Genomic DNA, 12,856 nt, shown 5'->3' on the forward strand with positions numbered 1-12,856 from the left:
CTGCTGCTAACGATTTATACAAAAAAGAGCCATTCCACCCACTGTGACACAATGCATTAAGTAAATGCAGCAGCTTTAGAAACATCATTCCAAATACTACCAGCTGTTGAAATGTTCGCCAGAAATAATTTTTTAATCGTGTAAAATATTTCATACGTGTTCATGTACCTACTTCCTCTTCCCTTATTTGAACACTTACACAAATTTTGATATTTTCAATGGAGTTGTGTAAGATATAGTTTTACACCTAAAGGGGCAGAGATATTTATAGAACAAAAGTATATGTTAAATACATATACATGCTTTACTTTGCTGCAAGGGTCACAACGTATAATCCATAGTAGTCCCGGTATTACGGCTTTCTGAGGACATTACACATCTTCCTCCAGAGATTCTTTTTATATTTGATGCAAACTTAAAAGGGGAAACAGCCATACACACTGCAGCATATGTGCCAAATTCACATATTTATTAGAAACGCATACATTCAAAACACATTTCCGTATTACACCCGAAAGGTCATCTGACAGCACTTGGATCTCATCAACCTCAAATCCCTGGCTATATTCAAGAGCATTCACTTTTGTAATGCTTGGAGTGTGTAGTCCGCATGTAAACATAAGGAGCATTTTGTTAGTGGACTCAGTACTGCCTTCTTTGCGACTGAGCAGCAGTGTGCAGTACAGGAAGCTGTGCGTGTGCAGGAATGTACGCGTCTCTCATTTCCCTTTATACATGCTTCATTCACTACATAGAAAAACAGCATTTTGTTTCATGCTTTAGTACACCCTATACGTGGAGGTAGATATTAATGAAAAGGTTTAAATTAATTTTGATATTGTTAATGGTTTATGGAGCCATCGGGAGCACTGTTTCCCAATGGCTGTAGAGTCACAAATGGTTCATTTAACTTCTGTTCCTCCTTCTGTTCTTCCTTTAAAAATGCAGCTTGGGCCGAAATCGAAGAGAAAGATAGTTGGTCTTGTTCCACTATGGTTTCTTGGTCTTCATATTTTTTTCTCTTTACATGGAATATTTTCCTAAACGTTTTCAGTGACTGTAGCTCACAAAAGGTTTCCAGAACTACAAGCATTGCAACAATCCCCAGCAACAGGTAACCTATCGCAGAGAAAGAGTGAAAAGTTAACACATTATTGTTACATTTAAGCCAAGTCATGCATTAATGGCATTACTTCATAACTTCAGCGTGGGGTACAAAAGGTGAGTACAGTAGCAATACCTTTTTTGCAACAAAGGAATTATACAAGGTATACACAGTGGCTATGTAATACCAATTATGATGAGAAGAAAATGACCATAAGGCCATTAAAAAAAAAAACGCAAAGTAAAACCGTCCAAAATTAACCCCTTCTTTAATGAGGGTGCTTTGTACCAAAAACCTAGAGCTTTTTTCGGGTTTTCACGATACATTTGCTTCGGTATGGTTCCCCTTTTTCATTTTGATTGGACCCATACAAATTATACATTTCTTTATCCCCAAGCATAGTCCAACATTTAGTATGAACAATATATATTTAATACAGTTAATAGTCTTGAGTTTTGAAATTCTTTATTGTAAGAATTACAATATGTTTTTGGCAATTGCAGGGCAAATATTAGACTGCATACATTGTTTCAAAATATTGTTTTTGCAGTTTCAAAATATTGTTTTTCCTTAGTTGATATGAAAATGTATCAGGTTTGTAACAGTAATTACAAAACAACCCACAAAGTACATATTTATGGAAAATAAACAAGTATAAAAAGTCTCACTGAGAGCTTTTAAGCTTTTGTTATACAACCATTTGGCCATCAGTGTTTGCCAAAGAAGTGCTTTCACATTGTATTACATTTGCACTAGTTTTATAAATATAAATTAATACAAAAAAAAAATGTATTCAGCTGCCCTTCCAGATTACATAAACACTGCAAATGTATAGGTTATTGTATAATGTTTGAAATCTACAGGGCACACTGCATGACATGCTCATTTCACTACATGACAGCACACAGCGTCAGGCAGGGTAGGCATATAGAAAAGTAAGGCTTAAATTACACAATACCCAATACAAAAACGGTTTAGATATAAATAACAGGGGTGGGCTAGCCCGGAGACAATTGCCCCCCAGGCTGGTCCGAAGGTCTTTACATCAGACCAGCCTTTTGTGAACAGCCTGAGAAGGCAAGAAAGCAACAGGGTCATGTAACATGGTTAAAGTATGGTAAAAAAAATTATGCAAGTGTTTATGAGCATGAATGTGTATGTGAGCACAGAGGGTCTGTATGTACATGTCAGTGTAAGTTTGTGTATAGGTGTGCCTGTGCACATGATTTACTGAGGGGGGTCAAGAAGCCAATGGAGGCCAACTGGCTTTACCTGCCCCCTAGCCAGAAGATGCCAGCCCTCCCCTGTATGTCAGCCTTTTGCTCTTCTGGTGCACCCACTTTTGTGGACCGCAACTGCCATCACATTCATCAGCATAGCTGAGGGTAACTGGCATTGCAATCCACAGACTCGTAGGCCCATTCGTAAAGAGTAATTTGTTGGGTTTTTGGTTTTTTTAATTATTTTATGATTTGCAGGGGGTAGTTGATTATGGCACTATGACTGATCGCCTGCATCACATGTTTACACGTTGGAACAATTTTTTTTTTTTGTAGCAGACTGTCCAATGCATTTTATTAATTTACACACAGATATATATATATATATATATAAAAAAATATATTTTATATGCTTTTAAGGCTGCTGTCCGATCCACAGCACTCACTACACACGAATGGAGCAATACTTGTGAATGCAAGGCTTTTGTTAAAGAAGAAGTCTTGCATAATCACATTATTGCTTCCAGTCTAGCGGGCACACACCGCTACTTTATTCATGACATTTAATGCCGTCATGATGTTTTTTAGCTCCTTAAAACCTATAGAGTGCCAACCTCTCAAAAAAACAAAGGAAGGAGGGAGGGGGGGCGCTTTGGTTTTTGATGTTGAAAAATGTCTTTCCCCATAATCCCTGGCTCCTTATAGTGGGTTCAGTTGAGAATTTTTTGATCTTAGGATGCATACCACTCCCTGGCTCCCTGTACATCATTGGTATCATTACTTATAGTAAAGTCAATGGGTTGAAACACAACTCTCCCTTCTGTCTCAAGATATGTCATATAGCCCAGCCATAAAAAGCACTTTCTCCCTAAATATTAATATGGCAGAGTTAGAAGCCTATCCCATTATTAATAAAGGCTTGATTAACCCAAATATGTTTGATCAATGGTGTTTGATCGATTAACATATGTTAAGCAGTCCAGGGCATGCAATCTATAATGAGCATCAGTTAGCCTATCCTGTGATGTCAGGCACTAAAGAGGCTCGTGTCTACTTTAATCTTTAGTCAAATAACATTTATTAGTTAAAAAGCGCAATTGCCATGAGCAATATTTGATCTTAGAGTGCCTTATAAATAATACCGCCTACTACAGGGCTCAACAAATCCCAGGCGCCAGGTCGACTGAGAATTTTGTCCTGGCGCCTAGGTCAGGGGCCTCCAACGTGCGGCCTGCTGGACTTCAATGTGTGAAGTCTACACATTAACTCAGAAGAAAGACACATTGACTCAGAAGAAAGAAAGCACGGTGTGCAAGCCGGCCGCCTAATAATGAGGTCTTACCACCTCACTTCGCGGACCGGCCCACCGGCTGGGCTGGCAGACCAACGTGCTGCTGAGCGGCAGTGCCTCAGTGAGGCTCTTCGTCCCACCCCTTTCAAGACGTGATGCTCAAGGGGCCGGGGCTCACAGAAGAGTTCCTCGTGACTGGGAGAGGATTGTCACGTCGGAGGAGAGCGGGGAAAAAAAGAAATGCGAAAATGTAAGCATTAAAAAAAATAGCGGTTCGAGGAAAGTGGACCTATATTTAAGGGAGGGGGGATTCTCTTGGGACATCATTATTTTTTGTTGTTGAAAATAAAACTAACTTTTTTAGCTGGCTCCTAGATTCAAAACAAATTTGTTAAGCCCTGGCTTACTAATTTATATATAGCCTATAACAAAAGCTATACATCTACTCCTTAAACAGAGAGATATTAGGTGCGGGGAGCTTAATGTCACACCACACAATGCCCGTATACCGCCCCCCCCCCCCCCAAGCAACAAGACCCTCATTAGAAGCTGCCGCCGATTGTACAGAGATTCAAGTCATCATAGCAACATAGTAATTTAGGTTGGGAGAAATGAAAAAGACAAAAGTTCAAGTTCAATTTTGCTGTTGAAAGAAAGAAAGCAAGGGGAAAACAAATGGGGGAAAGAATTCCTTCTTGACTCCAAAATGGACGACTCCTTGCTATAACTAATCCTGTCAATTATATTCCTGTATAGTCTGCTCTGTGAAAAAGTCAACAACCCCATATTTAACCCCTTCGTGACAAAGGCTGATTTTACTTTTTGTACCCTTCGTGACAATGGCCTTTTTAACATTTCTGCGCTGCTCGTGTTTAGCTGTAATTTTCTTCTTTCCCGTTTACTGAACCCACACACATTAGATATTGTTTTTTTCAGGACAAGAAGGGCTTTCTTTAGATGACATTGTTTTGATTGTATCTTATTATTTACTACTAAAAAAAGTATAAAATATGGTGAAAAACTTAGAAAAAAATGACTGTTTCTAACTTTTAGTTGAAAAATCTTTTACTCATCTATAAAAGGTAATGAAAAAACCTGCTAAATAGATTCTACTATTTGTCCTGAGTTTAGAAATACCCAATGTTTTTATGTTTTTTTGCTTTTTTCTACCCATTATGGGGCAATAAGTACAGGTAGCGTTTTGCTATTTCAAAGCCATTTTTTCCAAATCTGGTAATTCTTCCCCCCATGTCCCATTTCGGGTATCTTTGAACCCGGCCAATGCAATTTACCCCATCAAGTCATATATTTTTGAAAACTAGACACCCCAGGGTATTTCAAATGCTAGTATTTTAACTCTTTCCATGCACCATATCTACCACCAGTCTTTGTCAAACTTTGTGGTAGTCATTTTTTTGCATTTGTTTTGCCACACACATTTTACTTCAGGTATGAATTAAAATGTTCTCGTTTATGTCACTATCACAAAACACCCCAATATGTGTTCAGCAACATCTCCTGAGCGCAGTGATACCCCACATGAATGATTTTGCCTGGCTGTTTGGGGGCAAAAGGGCCACATTTGGGGCATGCGCATTTTTCAATGTTGAACTTTGGCATTTGGGGATCCACTGCCCATGCCCTATTTGGTACATCTTTGAGCCGGGCCATTTCAGTGTGCCCAACAAAACCATATATTTTTGAAAACTAGACACCCCAGGGTATTTTAAATGCTGGTATTTTAACTCTTTGCATGCACACATTTTACCACCAGCATTGTTTCAAAGTTTGCAGTAGTATTTTTGTGTGTGTATTTTTCCCACACACACACCTACTTTATGTATGAATTTACAGCTCCTGGCATATGCCGCTGTCACACGACACCCCAATATGTGTTCAGCAACATCTCCTGAGTACAGTGATACCCCACATGCATGAATTTGTCATTTTTTGGGGGAACTAAAAGGCCACATTTGGTACGTGTGCATTTTTCTAATTGGAAATTAGATGTGTGGCCATCCTTCCCCCGGTGTTAATTGGGACCTTGTTGAACCTGGCCAATTCAATTTACCCCATCAAATCATACCTTTTTTAAAAGTAGACACCCCACGGGCATTTAATATGCCAGTATTTTAACTCTTTCCATGCGAGAATTGTTTTAAGCTAATATGCTAATTTTAGGACTTGCTCACAAAAATATATTTTTTATATATATATTTTATATTTTGTTGCCTTTTTTAAAAAAAAATTTTAAACATTTTTTTTTCAACTTGGAGGTTCCCCTGATAGTGACATCAGTGGGAAATGATTTTTACATTTTACTGTTTTTTTACTATTTTTTTCTAATTATTAAATGTGATTAGAAAGCTGGGCTCCATTGACTTGCATGGTGAATGCAGTACCTGTATTCAACCTGCAAGTGGAGCCAGAGTTCTCTAGATGGTCTGGAGACCGTCTAGCGAGCTTTTAAAACTTGCTTGTTTCTCTTGCAGGGCGGCGGCCATCTTCCTTGATGGCGAAGATCACCGGCAGCTGCGGCTGTGACCGCTCTCCGGAGCGGTCACAGCCCACCGAAAGGTAAGTGTTTGGTGTCGCTGGATGCCTCCTGATCGAGGCATTCCAGCGACACCATTTAAGTTTAGGAGGCGATCGTTGATCGCCTCCTAAACGCTTTTAAAACGGGCGTCCGCCGCCATACAAAGTATGGCGGATGTTGACGCCCCGTGGAGGGGCCAGAGATGGCCCCTTCGTGCCGATCGCGGCGTTGCTGAATGCCTCGAGGTCGAGGCATTCAGCAACGCTTTTTGGGTGCAGAAAGCGAAAGTAGATCGCTTTCTGCACCCGTTTAAAGACGTGCCGGTCCTGGCACGTCAATTGTCGTAAAGCACATGCTTTTCCGTGTCGTGCCAGGACCGGCAATTGTCGTTAAGGGGTTAAAAGATATCTATGCAATAGTATAATATCCCCTTTTTCTAATGCAAACAAACTTAACTTCTGTAGCTTTTCTTCATAACGAAGACGTTCTATTCCTCTTATTAACTTCTGCAGTCACCTCTGCACAGTTTCAAGCTCCATAATATCCTTTTAAAGAACAGGTGTCTAGACTCGCACTGCACATTCAAGGTGGGGTCTTACCATAGACTTACCATATTTCCCCAAGACACACTTTTTTTAGAAAAATTTGGGGTCTAAAAACTAGGTGAGTCTTATACCGTTCTTGGGACTGCAAAGGAAATCTGCAGTTCAGGTAAGGGGGTGGGTGGGATTGACCACATTTGTGGTGGGAGTTCTGGATTGACCACATATGTGGCGGGGAGCGGGCGGTAATGGCCACAAAATCAACGGAAGTGAGCAAAAGCGGGATTTAAAAAAACAAAACAAAACAGTCCAGGGCTCTACATGACAACATGAATTTTGATGGACACATCTTTACTCAATCCTAGTTTACTGGGAGGAAACAATGACAGGAAATGTAGCCATATTGAATAAATAACACATTAACTACACATACTGTATATACACTCAACAATCATGAGGCTTTCAAATTATATTTCGGCCAAAGCACATACACATCATGCCAATCTATGGGAGGAGAGTCCAAGCCCAAAAAATTAAAAAAACCCCAAAAAACAGCTACATAGAATAAAATGGCTGGCCTTTAAGGCCTCATCCATTTAACCATAAATAGAACGTTGTGCACGACATTTACCTTAATTATGAGTTGCCTTAAGTTTGGAAATATCAGGAATTTTTTAATAAAGATGAAATGCTGGAAATATGACTCACAGCCTTTTTTTTTTTAAAATCTCATAGCACAAAAGAGACTGGATAACTGTAAGGCAATCATCTTTCATCCTTCTGTGATCTTCAAGACTGGAGAAGTCCCAAGAGCCAGACAGCAATATCTCCTAAAATTACACTTCTGATGGTTAAGTGGTGAGGCTATTAAAAGATTATTCAACATAATAATAATGAACAAAGAATGATTCAGTCTCAGCAGTAAATGGGCCATCCTGAACGTGATGAACATGGTAGCATAAGTAGTATTATTGTTTTTGGTCCTCTTAAAATGCATTGGAAACTTTTAAAGCACACAACAAAGTAAACCGAGCTTACTTATTGTCTTACACGCCGACGTACTGAAAGCTTTGAAAAACATCAGGCAGCTTAGATGTATTTGATACAATACAGGTCTGCCACGGACTCAGAATCAGCCAAACTACATGTAGGCTTAACAAAGGCTACGAATATGATAAATGCTTAAATAACTGATATTCCTGTCTTTTAGTTTATATAATCAAAACAGGCAGTGTATTTAGATGGGTACAAACATAGTGAGATATTTGGAGCCAGGAGTCATAATTTAAACCATCCTCCTCACCAAGGCATTGCCTTCGTTGCCACAGTGCCGAGCAGGGACGGCCCGACAATGGAGCCGAGTGGGGCAACTTCTCCAGGCGGCACTTTTGAAGACAAGTTGTCAGTACCTGCTCGGCGTCCCCTCTCTCTCTCCTCTGCGAGCCCTCTAGCTCGGTCTCGGCTTATAATGCTGAGCGCCAGAAGATGACATCATTGCCGGCGCTCAGCATTACAAGCCGGCACCAAGACCGAGCAGGGAGATTCACCGCAGGACTGCTGAAAGGTAAGTACAAGGGGGGGAGAGGAAGGGTAGATAATGGGGGGGGGGGGCATTTTAAACTTCGCCCCAGGCGGCATTTTGTCTTGGGCCGGCCCTGGTGCCGAGCTCAAATAGTCTTAACACCCGAGTATGCCAGTTACAATTCTGCAGCACAAATCCAAAAGCATCTTGTGAACTTTCAACTCTTTGCCTGGTGATATTTGGGTTTGGAACATTCTCCTATGCCACATTTTGAACTTTTATTATCTACCAACATGGTAGTTTAGCAACTATGAGTTGCTGTTGACGATACATTCTATCTAGAATTCAGGAATATGATACCTCACAACTCAAATGCTTTTGAGCTTTAGTAACATAGCCTAACCCAGTCTAAAATCATGTTCCAATGACAACTTTGTAAACATACATTGAATACAATAAACATGATATTGCAGGGACGAGCCGCTAAACAAAGCCTGATTTGAAAGGCAGCTTTAGATATGGGATTCAATTTTGATTTTGTGTACAGAAAGGTATTTTATTGTACACCATATGAAAGAGACTTTATGAATAACAACATTGATATTCTATTTCTTTATATTACTAATCTCAGTATTAAAAAAATTATTTTCACAAATACTTACATGTGATGCCAAACTTGTAAAGATTACGGAATTTCTGATTATAGTCTTCCCCAGGAACATAATCACCAAGGCCAATTGTGCTTAAGGAGATAAAGCAGAAGTAAAAGGATTCTAGAAAATTCCAGTCTTCTTCAATGACGGAAAACGCTGCTGCTGGGATTATAAAAAAACATAAGACTGTGATGAATCCCAAAAGAAAGGCATGGATGACAGCAACTGCTTCCTTGGAGAAGCCCCAGCGCAGATGAATGTACAGAACCGGCTGTCGAGTTAAGAAGACAGTAATACGCTGAACCAGCGCAGTTAAAAAAAGGAGCGTAAAAGGAATCCCAATGAAACAGTAAACTATACAAAATATTTTCCCGCCATTTGACAAGGGAACAGTGTGGCCATACCCTGAAATTAGATGAAGAATAAAATACATTAGAAATCAAATAGAAGCAACAATGCATTCATAACTCACAAAAATAAAATGAATTGGAGTCTTTGCAAGACAAAATACAGAATGTATTAAAACCCAATATAAATGAAAATAGAGAGAGGGGTTCTGGAAAGGTTTCACTTAATGGATATTATTCCCTGTATGCAATTTGTTGCGGCAAGCCAGGATAAATCAGCCTGCTGCTACATACCTGCAAGTGTTTGCTTGGAAAGTTATTCTTGTGTGGAGTTGGCAGGGCGTCTATACTTGCATCTAAGTATAGAACAAATCACTTATGTGTGCATTGGATCAATGATGCAGTAAAAAGGTGTGTCTTTACTGCATACCAAAACCCATGCATAGAGTTTAAAGGAGAATATTAACTAAGATTTTCCACCAGCTGCAAGTTTCCATTACAGTATAATGGAAAAATCGCACATAAGGCACTTTACACAATATTTTAATGTGGCAGTAATGCCTTTCATTCAGCAACACAAGCCGTGCTTCATTCAGAAACGCAGCACAGTCAGGTCTTCTGCTTGCGTGTTGGCCAGGTATAGGCAAAAAGGTTTTTTCACTAAAGAAAGCGTTGCAAGGAGAGTTGTGGTTTTAGCACCCCATGTTCTCTTATTCATTACCAACACTGGCAACTTTCCCCAGTGTGAGGAGCTGAGCTGGCCATGAATATTTAGGTGCATTGACGTAACTATACATTATACAGGGACATTAAAGCAGACCTTTATAATGTATACTGAAGTCTGGAATTTGAAACCACAACTCTTTTTAATGAATGGGCTCCAAAATGTTTGTATTCTGGTGGCCATAGCGCATCTTGCTTAAGTAAATGGTGCCTATGAGTTATTCAGGAAGAGCTTGACTGGCCCTGCATAATGGATAGGTAAATCTCTCACTTATTTTATTATACTTCATGCAGGGCCACGTCATCCATTCTTACTAGTGTTGGTCCTTCCTAATGAATAGTGAAGTGATGACACAGTTTTCCTGCCAATTTTATCACTATTCTTTCAGGAATGTAAAGTTGAGGAGAAGAGGAATTACTAGGTCTTCAGTCATAGAAGTTATATAAAATTACCAATTCAAGGACTAAATATATATATATACACACACATACACTAAATGATATCCTGGTACTGACTGAGGAGATCTCTTTCTCAGGAAGCAGCAATATTTACCTGTAGTCGTTAAGACAGTGCTCACAAAGAACAGCGACGAGGTGAAGTCCCAGTTCCAGCTGTCTGGAGCATTGTCGTTCACGGGCACGCCATAATTGCTAGCATCAAGGGTGCGCGCCAAAAGCCCCTCCAGCTTGTCCTCAGACAGGCACTGGTTCTCCTCCAAAAAGAGCCGCTTGAGCTCGTAGACGTCACGGCGGAGGCGATCCTCGTACGGCTGCTCCACGGCCGAGAACACCACAGCCCCCAGCACCAGAAACAACAGGTAGCTGAGTACCAGAAAAACGAAGTACCAAGCGGCACGATTCCGCTCGGTTAACCGCACGCATGTCTTACAGGAGAGCGACTGCAACATAGCAACTCGGTACACTCCCCGAAATCAAAATGTCTGAACCGCGGTAACCCAATTTCACTTTGGGTTCAGAGTCTGCTCCCCGATGCGGAAATAAAGTCCCGAGTTTCCACGCCTCAACCGGGATCCTTAATTACAGGGTCAAGCTAGCGAACGCTACTCATTTCATCGGCCGTATCGGATATGCCGGGTTTGTTGTGGTTCGAATTCCTTTCCCAAACGTGAATGAAACGATATGATGGCATCCAATGTGGCAGCTTCTTCGGTCTGCTGGTGACGTAGTTCCTCCCCTCAGGTAGAGTTACAGAGAGTGACTCACAGTCGGAGCTGTCATTTCTTAGCAGCGGTTGGGTGTTGTATGTAAATAACCTGATTGTGAACGCATCCTGGCGTGCCTGTACACTGAATGGGTAACAGGTAAGGAGCGGGGATGGTCAAGGACACACAGGCAGCCAGGCTGACTTGCTTATTTAATCCGCTTTCAAGACACATACTCTTGTATCCTCATTTTTCAAATAGCACTAAACAAAGTGTAATATGTCCAGTCTGTATTAAGAGTATGTAAATATAATTATATCTGCCGCACATCTTAAGGTTAATTATAGTACTGGGCCTACAACCTTTTCTAATAATGATGCTATAAGCCAATCAAATTAGTTGCTTCGGGCCACATGAAGTTAACATGTGGATCACCCCTTCAGAAAGAATCAGCCCTGGTGTAAAATATGTTATGCTAAATATTCGTAATGATTGTTCCATTTTATTACTCTGTACAGTGCCGAACCTATGGTCCTTGACACCTGGGTGCAATTTTTTTTTCGGTGCCTCCCTGGTGGGTGTGACAATATTGCTAACCGCTCCCCTTAACAAACATAACCCTTCTAACCACACCCATTTTTTTTCTCCACCTCTTTGGGCCCCCGACTTCACCATGTAACATGTCACTCGCTTCCCACAGTGCCAGCTTTGTCTCTAAACAGCTTGACAGTTCCAATTTGGGCCCAAAATATGTTGTCTGTGATACCTTTGCCTCCCCAAACAGCATTACACTAAATGTGTCAGTGACATTCATCGCGGAGAGCGGCAGAGCCGTAGCTAGCTCTTTTTGCAAGAACAGAAAATTGTGCCCCCCACTATCTATCTATACAGAGGTTATTTTGAGGAAAGTAGGTAAATAAATAACAAGGAAATTCATGATATTAGAACTTCAGAGTTTAAAAAAAATAATCGTAATACAAATTTCCCCAAACCCAGTCGTTTATTCACATTTTGACATTGAGGGTGTTACAGCATAGCTCCCATCAATATATATGTACTGAGCCTGAAAGTGGTATACCACAACTTCCATCACCACAACCACAACAGTATAACTCATATCATTTTATAGTGATCTGAGGGGGTACAGTGCATCTCCTATCATTATAGCAAGATAGACAGAGACGGTTGTGCGGCAAATCTCCCATCACTATATACCGAGCCAGACACTGACAGTGGTACTCCCGATATCATATCAGTATATTAATATCTCTTTTAAATTTTATGTGCTGAGCCATTAATTCAAGCTTTCCTAGTTTTTACTAGGTAGCTGTATTGTGTTCAATGGGGATATTATTAAGGGCCAGTTTAAGTATATAAAAGCACCAGCTAGAAGAAACTATGAAAGGTTAGCCCATCAGAATGCTCAATTAAGAATGAGAACATTGATTCATCACAGATCAACAAGTTAAACATTTTATGGTGTAAAGAAGGTTAGAATAAATAAACAAACAGAAAACTAAAAACCAAAGTGCGATCAAGTGACAAGATGCATATTAGTATTCATGGTCGCACACTCAAGGCCAGCCGTTGCATCCACACGACCTGCAGCAGCACCCGGATTGCATCCACAGGACTCTCCCCCTTCTCACTATCTGCCCCTTCTCCCCTCCCTTTTTTACTTCATTTGAAATGCATGCAGCTTCACTGCTGAGCGCCGGGATATGACATCATGTCACCGTGGCGGAGACAGAGGG

General features: G+C 40.5%; 1 protein-coding gene across 1 annotated transcript; it reads right to left on the reverse strand.

Moving 5' to 3' along the window:
• Window positions 1–841: 841 nt before the first annotated feature.
• Window positions 842–10,847, reverse strand: LOC149283401 (potassium channel subfamily K member 1-like). Its single transcript, XM_089497602.1, has 3 exons — window positions 10,493–10,847; window positions 8,879–9,274; window positions 842–1,119 (listed from the first exon to the last, which is right to left on the reverse strand). Exons 1-3 carry the CDS (start codon window positions 10,845–10,847, stop codon window positions 842–844), a joined length of 1,029 nt encoding a protein of 342 aa, XP_089353728.1.
• Between the last annotated feature and the right edge of the window lie 2,009 nt (window positions 10,848–12,856).

Source organism: Sceloporus occidentalis, unplaced genomic scaffold, assembly GCF_023333645.1.
Source record: "Sceloporus occidentalis isolate IW3139 unplaced genomic scaffold, rSceOcc1.0.p SCAF_105, whole genome shotgun sequence".
NCBI classification, from domain to species: domain Eukaryota; kingdom Metazoa; phylum Chordata; class Lepidosauria; order Squamata; family Phrynosomatidae; genus Sceloporus; species Sceloporus occidentalis.

Coding starts and splice junctions, on each gene's coding strand:
- LOC149283401 (XM_089497602.1), bottom strand. CDS start 10,847: ATGTTGCAGTCGCTCTCCTGTAAGACATGCGTGCGGTTAACCGAGCGG. Junction 9,275..10,492: donor CACTGTCTTAACGACTACAG/GTAAATATTGCT, acceptor ATCTAATTTCAG/GGTATGGCCACACTGTTCCC. Junction 1,120..8,878: donor TTACAAGTTTGGCATCACAT/GTAAGTATTTGT, acceptor TCTCTGCGATAG/GTTACCTGTTGCTGGGGATT.